The sequence below is a fragment of the Nannospalax galili genome, unplaced genomic scaffold, assembly GCF_000622305.1.
Source record: "Nannospalax galili isolate Female #2095 unplaced genomic scaffold, S.galili_v1.0 scaffold2350, whole genome shotgun sequence".
Classification (NCBI taxonomy): Eukaryota; Metazoa; Chordata; class Mammalia; order Rodentia; family Spalacidae; genus Nannospalax; species Nannospalax galili.
The window spans coordinates 42,558-64,856 of NW_008327468.1; the positions used below are offsets into that span (position 1 = coordinate 42,558).

The following is a 22,299-nucleotide window of genomic DNA, read 5'->3' on the forward strand; positions in this document are numbered from 1 at the left end:
TTATTAGGAAAGATTCTGGAATTTTTTTTTTTTTTTTTTTTTGATTGGTTGGTTTGCTTTGTGCCCCTGTGTGGGGTCAGTTTTAGAGAAATTTGCATGTACTGCTGAATAGAAAGTGTATTCTTTGGTGCTTTGGTGCAATATTGTGGAGCTCTGGAGATTTTATAAATATGTCCCAACCTCTCTTTCTGCACAGATGAAAAGTAAAAAATAAAGTCAACATTATTTACCATATCATACTCCCTTTGAGAGAGTAGGCGCTCTGGGTATCTTTAATTGTTTAAATCTTTGCTACTTCTTATTGAATTTTTGTGGATTTCATACAATATATCTTAATCATATTTAGACCCCTCCCCTATCTACCCCCATAACCCCCACTAGGTTTCATGTATTCTGTTATATGTGTTAAGACCTATCGAGTCAAGTTTGTGTCCACAAATATCCCTTGTTTGGATTTTTGTTGCTTTGGTTTTTGCTTCACTACAAGAACAGTTTCAGTGACTTGTGAAAGAAAGGAAATTCTATTTTTTTCTGTTTTTAACTAGAGAGTAAATAAAATGCCTTAGAGTTGAATTGGAGGCAAGGAAGGGGGGCTTAAAAAGTGGGTCCAAGAGGAGGAGCTGGCTGATGGGTAAAGTTAAAAAGAAAATAAGTCAAAAGTCAGTCCTATTTGGAAAAGAATTTTATTAGTGAGTGTTGATTGAAGATAGGACAGGACTAAATTACAGGCTAAAATATGGGCTTGATGGCGTAAAGTTTCCAGTTTAAATTTTCATATCATTAGAAAAATCAGAGGAAGAGCAACAAATACTCAGAAATGAGGGTGTGATGCCAAAAGATAAATGTTTACTTATTTGACACAGATTCCTTCTTTTTTTCCTTTAGAACCAATGGCTATTAAGTGAGTTCTGTGGTTTTTGTAAACATGATTGAAACCTCCTCTCACAGTATTTTACCATGCTTTGTTTGAAGGTTTAAAATAGTCTGCAAAGATCTCCATGTTCATCTTGAAATCATAACAAACCTTTCAAACCAGCCACAATCAGGGCAAAAAAATATTGATGTTTTGTTTGCCTGTGTTTTGTTATAGATAACTTTACCGCCATCTCATGCAAGCCTCCTCCGCTTCCAAAAATAGAAAGGAAATTTCCACCTTACACTGGCTTTGGGTCTGAAGAGGATTCTCTCCGTTCCTGCATAGGCCTCAAGCCCACACCTCATCATAAGATCTTCAGGAAATTCATGGAATACGATGGGTGCTTGAGGGGACCATGGTTATAGTCCTATCTTTTCCAGACATATTTGGAGTTTATGACATGTCCTTGTTGATACAAGGGCTGTCACACAGCTCATCAGATTCTGAGCCCAGGAACAACTTGCAGTTTTTCATTGAGGTTGATTAACACACTGGTATTTCCAGCTTCTTGCTTGAGTGCTCATTTTACTGTGTTATTTGAAGGACCCTAAAGTCATATTATTCCCTCTGTCTGTTGTTTTGCCATATCTGTTTGTCTCTCTTTCTGTCCTTCTCGTCCTCGAAGATAGTCTCAGGAAATGATGCAGAGGCAGAGTCAACACATTTCAAGGGTCAGAGAGTACATACTTTCGGCTTTGTAGGCCATACGATCTCTGTCACAACCATTCAGATATGCCACTGTAGCATGAAAGCTGCATGGACAGCGTGTAAACACATGTGTGACTGTGTTCCAATGGAAAGAACTTTTTATGTATATTGACATTTGAATTCCATGCAATTTTTACTATCAAAAATATAATTCTTCTGATATTTTTTCAACCATTTAAAAATGTACAAACCAGTCTTAGCTCAAAGGCATATAGACACAGGTGGCCAGCTGGCTCTGTCTCACAGACTTTAGTCTGCTAACCCCTGCTGTACAGATTTCAGTGATTTATAGGTGTTTTGCAAAATGATATTTTGGAAATTAATGTTGTTTTGACTTGAGAGGTTTGGTTGAATTCAGTAGCAAGCAGATTGTTCATACAGAAGAATGTAATTTCAAAAGGTAGATTTTCAGAACTATACCTAAAATACATGAGGCAAAATCTGCTCCTGAATCATGCTTGTAGAATGTGGACATGGGTTATGGTTATGTTTTGTTTCTACAGGAAGAGCAGGCCTGGGAGAAAGATGTCAGGGAAAAATAGTGGGGAAACGTTGCAGATGCTTGAATAGGGTGTGAACTAAAAACTGCCGCCCTTTGTGAGGGAGATAGGAGGAACGCGATAAAGGGAACCTGTGTTAAGACTAAGGAGAGAAGAAGAAAAACCATCCTGAATTTTGTAAAATTGCATGGGGAGGGGGGTCACGGGCTGTTGTGAAAAATTCAAAGGCAGGAGAACAACAGCTGTCCTGTATCTATGAAAGTGATTGAACTCTGTTGTTGGAAAGGTTGCCTTTGCCATGACGTGATGTCCACTGTCTTTCAAGAAGTAATCTTTTATTTTGAACAATTTTGGAGTTTTATTGAAGTTTTAAACTTAGTAGTTCTTAAAGTGTGATCCCCATATTTGTTAGAATACTAGCTTTTGTGCTTCTCTCTACATGGTCCTAGAAAGAAATGCTGGGGTTATGGCCCAGTACTCTGCTCTCATACACACTCTGGAGCATACACACACTGAAGCACACCAGTATTTGAGAATCACTGATTTTGACACAATATCCCCTTTGCTCCCTTATTGATAGCAATATTATATGGATTCTAGGGTAGGACTTCAATGGACCCTTTTTCACTAAGTGCTGATTTTAAGGCCAGCCACCTGGAAGAGGTAGACAGGAAGAATGTCCCTATTGTAAAAGGAGAGGGAAATTTTCTTATAAGTAAACAAGATGAAATATTATCCAGGGTGTTGCTTCTGGAACCCAGGGGAAAACAGTTCTTTGTGGGTAGTCGCCTTAGTCTCTCTTTCTGTCTGCACTGTGTAAACTTGCCCTTCAGACCCTGACTACAGATATTATTGTTTTTATGTGTCATGCTGTTGTGGTTAAAGGATGGGCATATAGGCACAAATCTCTCTAATCTTATTTCTTTTTGTCTACTGCTCATTTTGTGCCAAGAATATACTTCCATCAAGCTCCTCCTACACAGTGACCTTGTTTCCATAGTAACCGTCAGACACATACATGGCTGAAGACTCATACATGAGTGTGAATAACCCTAGGTTTCAAAACTCTGAGAACCTAAGGAAAATGATCTCACAGAGCATTCAAAGGATAGTTTCACTATACAAATACGAAAACTGAATTGAGATAGGAAACTACACAGGGCATATTGATTTTATAGATTGCTACTAAAACAAATTTACTGTGTGCTATTGTTAAGAGGTTAATATATTATTGGTCTACTGTGAGTCATTGGAGGAAGTCATTCCAAATTAAAGCATATAAAGTTTTTGATGAGCATGAAGACCTTCTTTATTGTCTGGGTAAGCATCACTATAGTGGCCTGTTGGGCAGATTGTCTAGTCTGATTTGGGAGAGTCAGAATATCTTTTTGCCTATGTAGGGCTGAAGTAGTGACTTTGTTCTATATGTGCCCCAATACTCTGCTGAATGTACCTATAGTAGTAGCAGTAGTAGCAACAATAAGCAATTAGTAGTTTCCTGTGCATTAACTACTTTATAATATTTGATTTTATTTAATCCTTACAACAGCCTTGGAAGAAACTAGATCATATTCTTGCACTCATTCCTCAAACAAGGAAAATGAGATTCAGAGAAGCTCTGCAACTTGTCCAAACTCACAGCTAATTTTTAGTTGAACAAGGAATTGAATCCAGGGAAATTTCAGTTCTGGAATTCACCTTTCTTGCCATAGAATCTATACTTATCATATGGCTGGGGATTACTCATGTGTGTAATTTCTGGGCTTCCCCAGGCTAAGAGTTCTTGAAGTCAGAGACTGCCTTTGTTGTTTCCCTAAGAGTTAGAATGGTTCTGGCTATATACTTGAGGACTCACAAGTGTTTTGTCCAATAAGAAAAGGTGTGGATGAGTGAGTATGGTAGTAAAATAAATGCTCACTAATCCAGTTCTTAATGATGGATAGAAGTAGAGGGGACAGACAGCTTCCTAACAGGAAATTTACTATCACATATTTCTGCTATTTATGAGCATATACCACCTAAAATGTCATGGTTTAATGCTGTTTTATTTGTTTCAGATATTGTCCATCTGCTCTTTTCATCAACCATGTCTTCCCTCTTAGTATTTTCCAACTATTACTGAAAAACAGCCTTTACATGTTTTCCAACCTGAAGAGCATATAGCTCTAGAGTTTTTGTTTGTTTGTTTGTTTTATTGTTTGTTTGTTTTGGTCTTTAGAGGGTATGTAGCTTTGGGTGAGCAATTCTTTTGCTTGGTTAACAAATATTTCCTAAAGACCTGCTGTATGCCAAGCACTTACTTGGCTTGTGATGAATCAATGAACAAAGCAACCATAAAAGCCTACTTGCCTTCATATAACTTTATTCTCCTTGAGGGTGACATGCAATAAGGGAAAGATATATAAGTATTTTACATTGTATATAGACTATGATAAGTACCATGATAAAGAACATTTTAAGTTTAAAGGGAACTGGAAGGTGGGAGTTGATAAATATCCTCAGTTGTGGTTTGCAATTGTGTTATGTTACCTGTTGAGGAGAGGAGACATGTTCCAGACAGAAGAGACAGTCAAGGTAAAGGCTCTGAGCAGTGTACATTTATGGGGATATACAGAAACCATTAAGGAAGCTGTCATGACATGGATAGAAAAGATGAGGACAGGGCAGAGGATACCTCACACAGAAAAGTGGAAGAAGTACAACATGTGGTCATATAATGCTTGCAGGCTATCATAAGGACTCTTGACTCTTAGAAAGATAAGGAGATTTGAGCAGACAAGTAACTTGATCTGGCTGGCATATTGGAAGAATCTCTCCAAAGCAGTGTTGAGTGGACTGTAGAAAGACAGTGGTAGAATTGAGACAAGCTAAGAGACTGCTTCAGTAGTCCAACAAAGCTGGCTTGTATCTGGATGCGTGGAAGGAATGAAATTAAATAGCAGATTCTAAACATATTTTGAAAGTAGAGACTATAGGATTTTCTGACACATGAGATACGAGGTGTGATAGAACTGAAGAGCTAAGGATATCTCAAAATTTGGGCCCAAGCAATTGCAAGGGTAGAGATGGCAGCCATTGAGATAGAAGAACTATAGAAAGAGTAGGCTTGGGGACAAGCGTACAAGCTCAGTTTTAGAACAAGTTGAGATGCCTTTTTAATATCAAATGGAGATGTGTGTGTGTGTATATATATGTATGTGGGGGGGCTGAGGGTGTATGAGACAGAGGGGGAGGGAGGAAAGGAGAGAGGGAGAGAGGGAAGGAGACAGAGAGGGAGGGAGGTCGGAGTTCAAGAGGCAACTTGGAGCTAGAGGTACAAATTTGGAAGTCATAATCATGTATATAGTATTTCCATTCATGATGCAAAAGTGTACTAATGCTTTGAGACTGTGTTAGGTCACCAAGGATGAATATGTGTAGAGAAGTGTATGAATAAATCTGGGCTACCTCAAAGTACGAGACTGGAGGAAAGAGAAGGAACTACCAAAGGAGGGTAAAAATGGTGAAGACAAGGAGTTAGGAAGGAGAGAAACCTTAGAGAATGTGTAATGCTACAAGCCAAGTGTCACGGAAGAGTGTATGGTCAATTGTACTAGTTGCTGATTTGCTGATTAGTAAAATTAAATAGAGACAAAAAGTTAAGGATGGATTTGACATTGCGAAGATCCTTGTTAGTCTCCATAAGAGCAGTTTAAGTAAAGCAACCCAAATAGAAACTGATTTTAGAGAAGTGGGAAGGGTCTGGGGGTGTGACCAACTGGCATACTTGAGGCTATGGGTCTCATCTCCAGCATGGATAAGAAAGAGGGAGTGGAAGGGTGTGGGAAGATTCCAGGGCAGTGATTGTAGTTAACACTATGCTGTATGTAGAAAAAGTTAAGACATGGCTCCTAGAGCTAGGAATTTATAAGTTTTTTAGCACAATGAGGATAAACATCTTTTGAGATAACCAGTCAAGAGTAGAAGTCTGTATAATGCTAATTGGGTGTGACATTATGGTTGGTGCAGGAGTTATGAGGAGTTGATCACCTGGGAGGGCGGAGACTGTGATGAAAAGAGTCTTCAAAGACATTTGATAGTTAGGTTATATGAATGAAATATCTGAAGACACTTAGAGTATTTCTTTCAGTGTGCTGTGGGGACCATCTCATCAGATTCCCCTGGCAGCTTATTAATAATGCACATTTCCACAGAGCCAAGCTCACTCCTGAGTCCATATATCTGGCAGTGAAATTATGAATTCTGCATATGTAACACGTTTCCTGTGACTTTTATATACACTAAACTTTGTGAATTGCTAGGTTTTATTTTCAATTGATGAGATCCCCAGAATACTAGAATTAAGAGGAAAAAAATAACACATTGAAAAGTTCATAGTAAACATATGTGCTTATAAAGTTATGTAAGTTCTAAAATGCTAAATTTGAAATAGTATTCCTTTAGCCTTAGATTAGACCTCATTCAATGGTTTGTTGATATTTTAGACATCTGTAAAGTTAAAAAGGAGCTGTTGAATATTTATTACTTAAATAAATATAGGGGTTGGTTAAAAGCACTTGCTCCTCTTGCTAAAGACCCAGGTATGATTCCCATCACTCACATAGTGGCTCACAATCATCTGTCCCAGTTTCAGAGGATTTGATGTCCTCCTCTGGCCTCTTTGGAACCAGGCAAGCACATAGCACATGGTACACATACCTACACGCAAGCCAAACACTCATACATGTAAAAATAAACCTTTTTTTTTTTTTCGGTCTTTTTGAGACAGGGTCTCCCTGTAGCTCCAGCTGCCTGGAACTCACTCTGTAGACCAGGCTGGCCTCGAACTCACAGAGGATCCGCCTGCCTCTGCTGGGATTAAAAGCGTGTGTCACCACGCCCAACAAAGAAACGCACCCAATGTGGGGCATGAACTTTTTTTTTTTTAAGTTCGGTTATATACCAAAAGAGAGTGTTGACCCTGACCCTAGCACTATATAAGTTCCATCTGAAGTCTGGGAACTAAGCACTTAACAAAAAGCAGAACTGTGTGTGTACTTGCCCAGGCTGCTCCAGGATGAACCGTACAAACTGCTGTGCTCCATCTCACATGAGAACTCATGAGATCTCAAGCTGGGTATCTTGCCCCTGTGCTTTCTCAACACAGCTTCCTGGATAGTCAAATAATGCAGAAGAGAAAAGCATTATCTGTCTCTGCAAATCAGTAGTACTTTCTTGTGCTTTTTATCAATATGAATGGATTTCAGAATATGAGAATCTACAAGTGCTGACCACTCTGCTTACAGTTGTGACATATATAAGTGATGAAGGACATGTAGATTTTAGTGGTCACTTCCTAGGGTGAAGGATTTAAATTACCTCCTCAAGGACTTACTATTTGTTAGGAAGGTTGGATTTCACTAGCTGATACCTGCAGCTGTGCTTCTACTGAGAGACCATAAAAGTTGCTTTCTTCAAGGCCCATGCTATCAACTCTGGACATGAGTTATTTATTTTTACGATAGGGTCTCACTATGTAGCCCAAGCTGGCCTCAAACTCATGCACTAAGCTTCCTCAGTGCTGGGACTACAGATGTATGTTCATGCACACCTTGGAAAATTTAAATTCCATTTGCTCTCCTCTTCAACCTGCTATTATGCATAGTGTTCTAAGTACAGCTTCTAATCATTATGAGTATAACATTAATGCAATACCTTATAACATAAAAAGTGTTATATTAGATAATGGTTAATAAAATATAGTATTTCCTTCTTGGAAAATAGACTTGTAATGGCTACTTACAAATAATTTAAACAATTAGCACAGTCGAGGCATGTTTATAATATTTGTGGAATAATTAACATTTCCCTTGAAAGGAACTGAAAATGATCCAAGAGAGGTGGAGTAACAAGGAGGGGAAGATGTGAGCTGCATGGCAGAAAAGCCATGTGACATGAGACAGGTGTCCCAGACACTGGGTAGAGCGTGCCTTCTGGATTGTCTCGGGCATAGGATTACACTTGTGCGTCAACCTGGCATAATTACTGTAACTGTACACCATCCTCTTGATTAGAGAACAGTTGACTAATTCCTCTGCTTTGAGCATTATGTTTATAAAGCATTTTGTGTTTATCTGTGTGCATATTTGTTCATGTTCATGTGAGTACATGTGCTTGTAGGTGCATATGAAGGTGAGAGATTAACTGTGACAGTTCCTTAGGAACCATCTAGCTTGTTTCTCAAGACAGGATCTCTTATTGGCCCATGGTTCACTAATTAGGCTAGGCTGGCTGGCCACAGAACCCCAGGGATCTCCCTCCCCTGTTCTGGAATTACTAGCATGTGCCACCAGACCTACCTTTCTTACATGGTTCTGGGAACTGAACTCAGGTCCTTCTGCTTTCTCAGCAAACACTTTCCCAAGTGACCTATCTCCCCAATGTTTCTAAAATTTCTGTATGGTTCAATGTACTTCCCAGGACATATAAAGAGCAGGAGAAAGTTTAATATATTGAGAAAATCCTTTAGTATTTAGATTAGGACCTTAATAAGATGTTTGAACCATTAGAAAAGTATAAACTCCCATGTCAAAGCCATGGCATAGCTACTGCAGGTCTTTTTATTGGGATACATGTACAGAAGATTACTTGTCTAGTCCTCTAACTCTCATTTCTCTTCTATCTAGCCATAGCAATGTAAACAATATACTCCGGTATTTGGGAAAACTAATCACAGATAAATGTGCTGATGTGGACAGGTTGTTTGTTATTGCATTTTATCTCAGCAATGGCACAATTTCAGTGTTTGAACCTACGGAGAGGCATTCAGGTAAGAGGCATAACATTCTCATTTTCCTTGGAACACTTAACTGCCTTTCATTTTGAAAATTAGGAAATATTATCTGATTTTATAGCCTAGATGATTTATGGCAATTTTTTTAACCAATAAATTTCTTCTTACAAAAATGTCTTAAATGTGAACCCAAATATATAAAATGATAAACAAGGAATAGCGGTGGTTGGTTTAGGCCCAGGGAACCCAGGGCCAATCCCTTTTGCCACTGTCCTTTATTTTTCTGAGGCACTTCTATGGAATTCAAGGGCTTCAGAGTCATGGTTTGGCAGCCACTGGTCCCACTCACAGCCAGTAAGCCAAGAGAGCGTTCCACAGTGCTGCTTACAGAAGTTTTGTCTAAGGAAAGAGTATGAGGTAGACAACTTGAATCTTCAGGATCCGTCTTTCTCTGGTACTTCTGTTTGTTCAGGCTATTGCCAAGGGTCATGCCCCCAGGCCTCTGGAATGTTCTCCACAGTGTGTTGCTCCCATGGCCGTTGCTGAGGACAGCCATTGACTTACAAATTATGGAAATGCAGGGCTCTGTTCTTTGTTTCAACATGTTTACAACTTTTATCTGTGCTGAAGACATATGTTTAAGAAGAATAACCAGTGATGTGTTGTTCAACTGGTTCTTTGAAAACTGAAAATAAAAATCTTGGTTTTTACCATTTACCATTTACATGTTATGAATATCCCAATCATGGCTAGTCTTAAGAAGCCAACAAGTTTACAAACTGGCATGCAAAATCTCTGAGAATTTAACAGTCAGCTCATATACTGAAGCTGGTATCAGCCACTTAGCACATCAATGAGTAATGAATAATTTGCATAACTAAATCGAACTCCAATGTGATTTGAATAGTAGAAAAACCTTAAAATATGAAAGTGAATAAGAATGACCATAGGTCATCCACTGAATGGTTAAAGAAATCAGCTGTACAACTGGAAAGGGAAAGATGTGGCCAGGCAAATTGCAGCATTTGTAAAAAAGAAGGGGAATAGTAATCCACTACAAGTTTATAAAGTAGTGGTCATTACTGACTACTTATTGTCGTCCTTGCAATAACCTTAGAAGGTTAAGTTTCAAATGCTGAGATGGGATTAAATGTGCAAGAGATTTCTTAGAAAAAATGTGAAAGCAGTCAGGGGAAACCCAGAGAACTGTCAGGCTCTCTCTCTCTCTCTCTCTCTCTCTCTCTCTCTCTCTCTCTCCACCCCCCTCTCTTTCCCTCCCTCCCTCTCCTCCCTCTCTCCCTCCCCTGTGTATTTGTGTGTATGTGTAGATACAGACACAGATACATATAGAGATTCAGACAGATATATAAACACACACACACACACACACACACACATGCACGCACACACGCGCCAGTGTCCATGTGCTTATCTCCCTCTCTCCCTCCCTCTAGAGCCTCACTGTATAACTCAGGCTGGCCTAAAATTCTTGATCCCCTACTCCAGCCTCCTTGGTGCTAGAATTATAGATGTTCACCACCATACCTGGCTGCAGTGTGTTCTAATTCCCATGAAGGACTGAGGGAAGGAAGAAAGGCAGAAGTCTTAGACGGTACTGGAATTCTAAGGAATTTCTACAAGACAGGGCCAAGTTGCTCATTGGAAAACCCCTTGCTTATATAGGAATGGGCCAATCTCAATGTCTCTGCCTTGAACACTCATTTGTTGGTAGCAGACTATAGGAAATATCATCTAGACACATATTTGATAGATTTCAGAACGTAGTTGCTGGGGCCTTCCTGTAGTTACGTTATTCACAGTAGGCAGCCTAAGAAGTCTATTTTCATGACTCCTCCACTCCCATGCAATTCCATTTTCACCAATGCAAACTCAGATGTTCTGAGAGGTTAAGAACTCTTCAAGAGCAGGCAGAAGGCAAGTGACATAGCCAAAATGGAATGCAGCTGGGTTTGGCTCCAAAGCTTGTGTCTTTCCACCACTTCTCACGTCTGGTCTCATCTGGTTCTGGTTGTAGTCATAGATCTATAGATTTCAGTTCCAAATCAGAAGACACTGGGCTCTCCTGTTTAGCTCTCCTTCAGAGAACAGACAAAGTGAGAATACTCTGGAAAGTAAGCAGGATGAGGCATTCCTAAAAGAAGCAAAGATATTTGACTACATGGGAGGGTGGAAAAGGTCAAAGGGATCCCCATAGTTATCTTGTCACACTTATCTAATCACCTTCATAGAAGTGGGGTATCTTGCCCTGAGTCTGAATGCCATGTTAAGTGTGAGACACATCTGTAGAAATAAGTGACAGATTTCTAGCTGGTACTATTCCAGTGTACCCTAAAGATGAGGAAACTGCTAATGGCCCACATCCTCATTTTGATGCAGGGCATATACAAAGGTCCTTGCTAAGTGTTCCTTGAATTAGGAAGGGAGAAAGAGAGGGTGAAAAAGGCTGGAATACCATATTAATGTTTTCTTTAAAATATCCACCCAGCATGCCTTTCTCTTTTCAAAGTATACAAAGCAATGGGTTTCATTTCCATACATGCATATAATGTATTTTGAAAATAATATTCATTTCCTGTTATTTATCCTCTCTTATAACCCTCCCCCATGCCATTCCACATTTTAAATAATCGCCTTTTAATTTCATGTCCTCTCCTCCTAAATTCCACATATGAGAAGAAAGCATACAATATTTTTCTTTCTGAATACGGTTTATTTGTCTTCATATGATGATCTCCACTTCCTGAAAACAACAAAATTTCATTCTTTGGGGCCAAATCAAACTCTAGTGTGTGTCTTTACCACATACATTCATTGGTGGACACCTTCAGCTGATTTCATAACTTGGCCATTATGATAAACATGGGTATACAGGTATCTTTGTAGTAATCTGACTTTGAGGTATATACCTGAATCATGTACAAGTTCAATCTTTAATTTTTTGAGGAACCTCCAAACTGATATCCGCAGTAGTTCCACTAATTTATATTCTCACCAACAATGTTTAAGAGCTACCCAGGAAATGTTATTTCTTTGCTTGTCACCCCATGATTCCCTTCCACCTGAGAACAATCCATGGCATAGGTTTACAGATAATTTGTATAGCCTACGTAGGAAGAAAAAATAAGTAAAGGCAAGTCATGATTTTTTTTAAGCATAAAGGCTACTCATGAACTTTTTTCTATTTCTATAGGGAATGCTGTTGGGATGTTCTTGAAAAGAAGTCGTGTTAAGAAGCCTGGACAGGAAGTCTTTAAAAGTGAACTATCAGAATACATCAAGGCGGAGGAGCTCTATATTGGAACCACAGTGAATATCAATGGCTACCTGTTTCTTGTGCTTAATGCTGATGAGTATACCTTAAAGTATATGGAGAGTAATACAGATAAGGTGAATTTACTTTGTAGAATTCCTGACTTTCCCCTCCTCCCTCTGCAGTATGTGTTTTTCTTTCTCTAAGGCCTTTTCTTCTGCATCTTGCCACTGGTTTACATTGCGCATTCACACATGTGGGCATGAATAATGGATCCTACGACTTGGCCACAGGTCCCATCACAGAGGCCAGGTCCTTGTCTCCTCTGTTTACACGCTTGGCTCTCCTTGCCCAGCAGCACAGATTCCAGCCCCAGGCAGGAGGCAGGCCCAGGGTTGAATCAAGTTTCCTGGGTTTTCTGCTGACGCAAACAATGTTTTCAGAAAGAAATGCAACAACTATAGGGAAAGAAGAAAATCTGGTGCCACACACTGTGCCATCTCAGTTAATTGGCACAGAAAAGCAGAGGAGGCCATGGCTGGAACAAACAGAAACCCCAAGGGAACTCAGTGCTTGCTGGGGTTGCAAGTTCCTTTTACAGTGGCCACCTGAGGCTTAAATTAGAAACTAAGGAGAAATTTGCCACAGTGAGTTCAAAGAAGTGTCTTTGTTGTTGTTTTATTTTTAATTAATTTTTACTTTTATTTTGTTGAGACAGGTCTACTGATATAGCCCAGGCTAGCTTGGAACTCACTATCCTCCTACCAGTTTCCTGACTGCTGAGATTACAAGTATGTACCCACCACACCCAGCCAAAGTGTTTATTTAATTTGAAAGGAGATGACAAATGGATATTGTTATAAAATTGCTATTCTGACAATATTGTTCAGTAAAAATAGCATGAATAAAAATCTTTAAATGTGGACCTGTGCTGGGCAGGTCTTTAATTCCAGAACTTGGAAGGCAGAGGCAGATGGATCTCTGCAAAATCAAGACCAACCTGGTCTGCATAGCAGTTTCTAGGACTGCTGGAGTTACAGGGAGACTCTATCTCAAAAAAAAAAAGTGGACTTGTTCAGTATATAAATTATGTATTCTTGAAAATTATTTCTTGCAATATTAAAAAAATCTGTCAGGAAAAATTTTATTTTAAAAGTTTATTAAGGCTGGGCATGGTGGCACAAGCCTTTATTCCCAGCACTTGAGAGGCAGAAGCAGGTAGATCTCTGTGAGATCGAGGACAGCTTGGTCTATATAGAAAGTTCCAGGCCAGGTGGGGATGCAGGGAGACCCTGTCTCAATAAAATAAATCAATACATAAATGTTTAAAAGATAATATTTATCTATCCTTTTTTTTTTTTTTTTTTGGTCTTTTTGAGACAGGGTCTCCCTGTAGCCCCAGCTGTCCTGGAACTCACTATGTAGACCAGGCTGGCCTTGAACTCACAGAGATCTGCCTGCCTCTGACTCCCAGTGCTGGGATTAAAGGCGTGCACCACCACACCCCTTAGCTATCCTTTTTATACATATAGATCATACTTTGTCTCATTTATATAGAAAACGTTCAGGATTAAGTTGCTAGATGTCATGAGAAAGTTAGGGAGACAATGGGTGTATTAAAGGAAAGTCCTCTGAGGGCTGCAAAGAAAAGGAGCCAGAGGCAGGGAATAGTTGATGCCTTCAGGGTGCAGTTCACAACAAGTCTGGCCCCTGTGAAATGAGAGGGGAAGGAAGGAGGGGTGAGGAGGAAGAACTTTAGCTATGTACTGTAGTTCTGAGAAGGTCCCTGACAGGTAGATGGGGAACCCAGAACAGACTACTCACCAGAGAGGTCTGGAGTCAAGCAGGAGTGGCCCAGCTCTAGTATCCTGCTATGTTCTGTTATTAAGTGGGACAGCCTGAGGAGAGTACAGCCTCAGTAGGACTCTATGAATTCTTTGTGGATCTGAGAAGTGTGACAGTTAGAGGTTGGTGAACCACAGTGCTCTTCTCAGCATCATTCTGGGCAGGAGGCCTGTATAGCATCTCCATTTGCAGTATTAATAATTCAGCTTGTCATTAAACTAGAACATGTTTTAAACAACACTCTGAACTCAGGTGAGACACACAATGATCAAGCAGTCCAATTTCTGGAGACTACGGGGCCTGAGTGGCAACTAGACTCCGTATTCATTAGCTGAGAGAGTTTAGTGAAGTATCATCTCTGAGCTTTAGTTTGCTTTCCTTTGAAACAAGAGCAACAATAGCACTTGTTAGATAAAGTTCCTATAAAGGTTAGATGTGATGATATGTCTGAAGTTCTTAGATATAAGAGGCCCATGGCAAGGTCAGTCATGGCAGCTGTTATAAACTGAGGATTTAGTTCCAAACAGAGGGTAAGCCTCTATTTTAATATAAAATATATGGGTAGTTCTCAAATTAGAATTGTTTAACATGGAGAGTTTTTACTTCATCATGGTATAAACGTGATAAGCATTCAATAGAAACTATTTAAAATTCTGAGTTTTGATTTCCCCCCTGGTCTAGTAATGTGTAATCCAATCCTCTTATATGATATCAGGCATCACCATTGAGCCACTGTTCTCAGTCAGCCCTGAAATCATGAAGAGCAGCAACCCATACTCCATAATCAACTGTACTGCTAAGCTTGACATGTTCAGTATGTTAGCCAGTCAGTGCATTTTCAACTTAAGGTATTTTCAACTTATAATGAGTTTATCAGCACATAACGTCACTGTAAATTGAGGGTTATCTGTGTATGTTAACACCATATAGGTGTTTTTTGTTTTGTTTTCAGTGCCAGAGATTGAACCCAGGGCCTTGCACATGCTAGACAAGCACTTTACCATTCACTTATACCCTCAGCAAAGACATAAATAGTTCTAAGGTATAAAGGGATTTTCTTCTTTCAGAATGATGAAAGTGGGATAAGATATTATCTGGTATCAGCATCTCAAGTGAAAATTGCATTATTTTAAAACTACTCTTAATAAGGACATTGTAAGAAGAGAAAGATTAATATACTCTTTAATACCAGTCTGAGTAGCCTTTTCAAAAGAGCTAATAGATCTTATCATGGAAATAGATGAAAGGAAATGCAAATAGGAGAGGGAGACGGGGGGGGGGGGGGGGGGGGGGGGGGGGGGGGGGGGGGGGGGGGGGGGGGGGGGGGCTCAATTAGGTACCAAACCACCTGGACCATTCTGTGGTGGAAGAGAAGGAGCTTTATAGTAAAGTAACGTTAGTGTTTTTATTCTAAAATTTCATCTTCTCACTTCTAATCTCTCAGCTGGAATTATCTACAACTGTATGCTTTACTGGGTTGAATAAGAAGTATTCTTACTGAGTCAAGAAGGTAGTCACAAAGTAGGAGACAAAAACAGTGAGCTGTTCAGACAGTGGATGGATGGGGATTATAGTGTCTATGTGGCACTTTGACAGTGCACTGCCTGGTGGACAGCAATTCCAAGAAGAACCATACTAAAGATCTAGAGAAAATGAGGGTGTATTTATCCAACTTTAAATCTACATCTTTCTATCAGGGTCTGCTAAAATCCCGGGACAATATCTGAAGGTTGTTAGGAAACGCTGAGCTTGTTTGCTGAACTCTGTCACTGGCTACCCCTTAAGTTAATTTCTCTGAGATCTAGTGCCTGTGCTAATGTTAATCCTTTCCTAACACTTTCACTGTAAGGATAACAAAGCTAGTCATATCTTCCCCACATTGGCCTCTATGCAAAGCCGTGTCCTGCAAACTTTGGGTTCACTTTGTAAAGTCTCTTTGTTCTCCATCAGAAATACTGGCCTCCTGAAGTCTCCTGTATACTTAAATATGTCTTATCTTTTTACCTTCTAGTTTCCATACAGCAATTTTGACCTGGCCATACAAAAGCTGAAACAAGAACAATCAAGATCAACAGAGATCAAGCAGATGTTCTCAGCTGCTGACTGCTATCACACGAAGGTGATGCCTTATAATACATTCAGGTAAGCCATATTCTGCTGCCAATAATGTTTTCTCCTCAAGATCTTCCCAGGAATGTGGAGAGCCATTTCATTCCTAGCTCTTCCTCGTCAATTGACTATATGCTCTTTATTTGGAATTGGCATTTCTTTACCCTTGTGTTACTTTGTGCTCAAGCTTTGGCTTAATATCCTAATAAGCTTTATGAATTTACATATGAGACGCTTATAAATGGGAACAGGGAGGCAGATGCACAGAAAGTCAGTTGCTCACATTATCTTATGAATCATGGTATTGAAGGACCAGAGGAATGGCAAGAATGGTATATCTGAGTAAGAAATGCAGAAAAATGCAGTAAAGAGATAAAGAAGGAGCATCTCCTTGGGAATATGACTTAAAGTGTAAGCAATATTAAACCTTATTGATTACCAGAGAAAGGGCCCTCTGTAAACATCATTGGGTCTGTATGTTCCCGTGAATGTGTATTCTGAAAGACAAAAGACAGGACTCAAAGACTTTCCCACAATTTTCTCTGTCATATTCTTATATACGACAGTATATTCAGAAGTATCATATGAAATCATGAACAATATTTTCTCTAAGGTAAAGCTGAATTCTGGGACTGTCTAGGAGCTGACCTAGGCAAGTTCCTAAACAGCAGAAACACAGGGAAATTAAAATTCAGGGTCTAATACAATTGTGAAACCTCTTAGCTTGAAAACAATGTGAATGGAGTGTTCAGAAGAATGTAAATCAAATCATGGATGGATGGAGGACAAAGGGGACTTTCTATTTAGGCTGAGAATTCTGGCTTCTGAAAGTTATATGGTAAACCAGGCTTAATGCAGTCAAGATGTGGGCTGCGAACTGAGGAATGGAGCCCAGGCAAGGGGAGGTGGGGTCGGGGGCTCTTCCCAATTTTGTGCGTTGCCTGATACCCTGGAGCCCACCATGAGACCCAGTATATCCCAGGAGTTCATTTGTAGTTTTAATAAAGCTCCTTTGTATCTTCAAAGTTTTCTTTTGAGAGGAGCAGTCAAAGGACATATTTTTATTATTTAGAATCCCTAACCTTCTGGGATCAATAAGAATCTATAGCTCTTTGTTACTGTGCATCATCATATACACATGTTCATGGTAATGGTGTTTTGGAATATAAATGGAGTCAGAGCAAACAGCAAAGTAAACTCAGACTGTGAACTAATGGAAAGTACTAGAAGAGAAAACAAGAAATTTCCATCAGAAATAAGGGAGTGGCTTTGTTTTATTATTTTGTGTTCTTTTACAAAAGCATCCGTTCTTCCATACTCATTCAAAGTCTACTGGAAATACATTTTGTGCTCTTTTACAAAGCATCCGTCTTCCCATACTTGTTCAAAGTCTACTGGAAATCCTTTAGTGAGTTCATGAGGCCTTTAGGGAAGCACTTGGGCCAGGCAAGACCTGCAAGGAGGAGAAATTGGTCTATAAATGGAGGCCTCACCCCTAACTGTGGGTGTGATAGTCACCACACTGTGATTGGATAGATGACCACCAGGCACTGCAGGCTTAAAGGGGGAAAAGAGCTCCTCATCCCAGAAATTCCTTAGCTTGAAAACCAGTCATGTTAAGGCTGGCCCGAAAAATAATCCTTCAGCCATTCTCTTCACAGTCATATTCAAACATTTGACTGCAGCCAGCAGGGCCTAGAGTGATGGGATGGTTTGTATTTCTAGTATCACTTCTTTTCCTCTAGCCCTGTCCTTTGGCCTCTCTCATTGCCATTCAGTTTTTCAAGCACATCAAGCTCTTCCCTGCTTCCAAACCTATATACACACAGTCTCTCTGCTTGGAAGGCCTTTACCACTATCTTTTCCAGGGAAAATTCTAGGACTCTTTATTACCAGAGTATTTATCTCTGTCTGACTATCCTAAGTAAATACCCACTGTTCTTCTTAGGCCCTCGTTTATAATTTTTTCACAGCATATAACCCAAATTTGTAATTGTTTTACTTAGTGACTTGTTTACTTGGGGGAGTGATGATGTGTGTGCTTGACTGAGTTTTCTTCTAATAGAAAATATAAACTTTCTGAGGGTGAGGATCTTGGTAATGTGGTTCACCACATCACTGACATTTAGTGCTGGCTAAAGATAGACAGACACTGAATGAAATGATGAAACACTATGGTTATTCTTGGAGGATCTTATTTGGAGGTGGTTGCGTGATCCTTGTATTAGTCCATTTCCATTGTTATAACCTGAAGCTGGATAATATGTAAAGAAAAGAGATTTATTTAGCTCCCAGTTTTGGAGGTTGAAGGTCATAGCCCCAGCATCAGCTCTACTCTGGTGAAGACCTTATGGCAGATGACATTGTGTGGGAATGCATGCAAAAAAGTGGAGAAGCTGGTCTCTTTTTTTAAAAACACACACACACACACACACACACACACACACAAAAAAAAAAAAAAAAAAAAAAAAAAAAAAAAAAAAAAACAAGATCCCTTTGCTTCCTGGGCCCTGCAGCCTCCAGTGTCTTGGTCCCAGCACCCTCCCTGAGGGTGCCTCTTTCACCCTCCCAGCTCCACTGCCGAGTCTCTCCTCCTAGGCTGGGTACAGGCCCATTTCTTGTCTTGGCACCCCAGACACCAGGGCTAAACTCTAGGCCCAGAGCCGCCACTGCTTCTTGATCCTTTGCATTGGACCAACCCAGTTCCTCCCTGCGGCCCCAGGAACCCTCTAAGCCTGGTCCCGCCCTCACCTCCCTTTACTTCTCTGGGCTGCACAGCCACCAGCTTCCTGAGACCAGATCTATCCTGGGCTCTTCTCCCAGGCCAGCCCAGCCCCCAAATTCCTGAGGGCAGTATCTTTCCTGAAGGGATCCAAACGTTAAGAGAAAGCCTGAGAGCACCTGAGCCTCATCTCACTTGGGCCTCTGTGGGAACTCCTGAAGACAAAAGCAATTTGACCACTCCAATATAAAATCAAAAGAGAGAACCTGAAAAATAGACCAACCAGCTTTTCATGCCCAACAAGTAAACCACAAAGGCACATAAAGTTTACAAAAAGAAGCAGTTCTAAACTCAACAAAGGAAGGCTTGAGTCTCTCACAAGATTCGGAAACTACAAAGAAAATTCACATGTCAAAGTCACAAAAGAAAAAAATAACATGAAAAAACAAAATAATATATCCCCACCAAGCACCAATAGTCCTCTAGAGGAGTACAATGAGAACTCCCTAGATATAACACAGGACATGGAACTCAAAAGAACAATTATAAACATGATAATTCAGTGAATTTAAAGAACACACAAACAAAGAAATCAAAGAACTGAAGGAAGATAGGGATAAACTTCTGAATGAATTCAGAAAAGAGTTAGAAATATTGAAGAATACATGGGTTGAAATGAGGAAGGAAGTGAAACACTCAGTAAGGCAATTAGAAACGACAGGAGAAAGCCTCACCAATACGATGAATGAAATGGAAAACAGAATATCAATACTGGAAGATAAAGTGGATGAACTAGACCATTCAAGCAAAGATTATGAAAAATTTAAGAAAGCACAAGAATAGAATATGCAGGAATTGTGTGACACCATAAAAAGTTCAAACTTATGAAACATAGGCATAAAGGAAAGAGAAGAATCCCAAGATAATGACATGGACCAGATCTTCGACAGAATGGTAGAAGAAAATTTCCCAAAAGTAAAGAAAGACATGTCCATACAAATACAAGAAGCACATAGAACACCAAATAGACAGGGCCAGAAAAGAAATTCTCCATGGAAAAATCATAGTAAAAACACTAACCGTTCAGAAAAAAGAGACAATACTGAAAGCTGCAAAAGAAAAACAACAAATCACATATAAAGGAAAACCCATAGGATTACAGCTGACTTTTCAGTGCAAACTGTGAAAGCCAGAAGAGCATGGACCAAAGTATTCCTCATTCTAAATGACCACAGATGCCAACCCAGATTACCCAGCCAAAATGTCTATCATAGTTGAAGGGGAAAGAAAAATCTTCCATGACATAAATAGGCTGAAAGAATTCATGTCCACAAAACCAGCCCTTCAGAGAGTTCTTGAAGCCATACAAAGAGCTGAAGAAAGGAATGACTATATACAAGGGGTGACAGAAAGAAATTCAATGAAGGTATAACTGTGGAAATGCACAGCTATATCGAGAATGTGAACAGAAATAAAAATGACAGGATTCAATACTCATCTTTCATTAATAACTTTAAATATCAATGGACTGAACTCCCCAGTCAAAAGATACAGACTAGTTGAATGGAGTAAGAAACAAAACCCATCTTTTTGTTGTCTGCAAGAAACTCATCTCACTTTCAAGGACAGGCACTACCTTAAGGTGAAAGGATGGGAAAAATATACCAAGAAAATGGTACTAAGAAAAAAGCAGACATTGCAATTCTAGTATATGATAGAAATAGACTTTAAAACTAATCAGAAGAGACAAAGAAGGCCACTTCATTCTGATCAAAGGAACAATAAACCAAGAAAACATTACAATCATGAACATATATTCACCAAACTCTGGGGCACCCAACTTCATAAAAACAGTACTACAGGACTTTAAGACCCAGATTAATCCCAACTCATTAATAGTAGGGGACTTCAGTACCAGATTGTCACCATTATATAGGTCAACAGGACACAGAATTAACAGAGAGACTTCTGAATTAAACAATATCTTTTATCAAATGGACCTAACAGATATCTACCAAATATTCCACCCAAGCACCAAAGAATATACTTTATATTCAGTGCCCAATGGGACCTTCTCCAAAATTGACCATGTGCTGGGGCATAAAACAAACTTCAACAAATACAAAAAGATTGAAATTATTCCATGCATTCTATCAGATCACAATGCAAAAAAGCTTACAATCAACACTGGAAGAAGCCCTAATCACCACATGAACACAAGGAGATTAAACAACACACTCCTGAGTGATGAATGGGTCAAAAGAGAAATCAAGAAAGAAATAAAACTATTCCTGGAATTAAATGAAAAGGACAATACAACACAACAAAACCTCTGCTCCATGCTGAAAGCGGTTCTTAGAGGGAAGTTTATAGCTCTTACATCAAAAAATCAGAAAGAACACAAATAAATGACTTAACACTGCAACTCAACACACTTGAAAAGCAACAGCAAACAAAACCCAAACACTGCAGACAAGAAGAAATAACAAAAATCAGGGAAGAAATTAATGAAATTGAAACAAAGAAAACAATACAAAGAATCAACAAATCCAAGAGCTGGTTCTCTGAGAAGATAAACAAGATTTATAGACTGCTATCCCAGTTAACCAAAAGAAAGAAAGAGCACCTACAAATGAATAAAATTAGAGATGAAAGGGGAAACATCACAACAGACACCACAAAGATCCAGAACATTATAACTGAATACTTTAAAAACCTATATGCTACTAAATTTGAAAACCTAAAAGAAATGGACGTGTGTCTAAAAGCATGGGAACAACCAAAGCTAAAACAAGAAGAGATTAACAACTTAAACAGACCCATAGCATATAAGGAAATTAAAACAGTAATACAAAACCTCCCGACTAAAAAAAGCCCAGGACCAGATGGATTTATAGCAGAATTCTACCAGACATTTAAAGAAGTTCTAAATCCAACACTACTTACATTATTCAAAAAGATAGAAATGGAGGGAGAACTTCCAAATTCCTTCTATGAAGCCAGCATCACTCTAGTACCAAAGCCAGGTAAAGATACAACCAAAAAAGAAAACTATAGACTCATATCTTTAATGAACATACATGCAAAAATTCTCAACAAAATACTTGAAACCGCATACAGACACACATCAAAAAGATCATCCACCATGATCAAGTCAGCTTTATATCAGAGATGCAGGGATGGTTCAATATACGTAAGTCAATAAATGTCATAAATCATATAAATGGGCTCAAAGACAAGAACCACATGGTTATTGCAATAGATGCAGAGAAAGCCTTTGAAAAATTCAACATGCATTTATGTTCAAAATCCTAGAGGAAATTGGACTGGAGGGAAAATATATTAACACAATTAAAGCCATATATAACAAATCCACAGCCAACATCATTCTAAAAGGAGAAAAACTGGAAGCATTCCCACTGAAATCAGGAACCAGACAAGGCTGTCCACTATCTC

At 39.3% G+C, this 22,299-nt stretch overlaps 1 protein-coding gene across 1 annotated transcript in view; it reads left to right on the top strand.

The window, feature by feature from the left end:
* Positions 1-22,299, top strand: part of Efhc2 (EF-hand domain containing 2) — a gene marked incomplete at its 5' end in the record, with an annotated part of 127,647 nt that overhangs the window by 30,736 nt on the left and 74,612 nt on the right. The window contains 4 exon segments of the mRNA XM_029562191.1: positions 1,091-1,256; positions 8,790-8,932; positions 12,108-12,304; positions 16,024-16,154. Coding sequence (XP_029418051.1) covers positions 1,091-1,256; positions 8,790-8,932; positions 12,108-12,304; positions 16,024-16,154 — 637 coding nt within the window.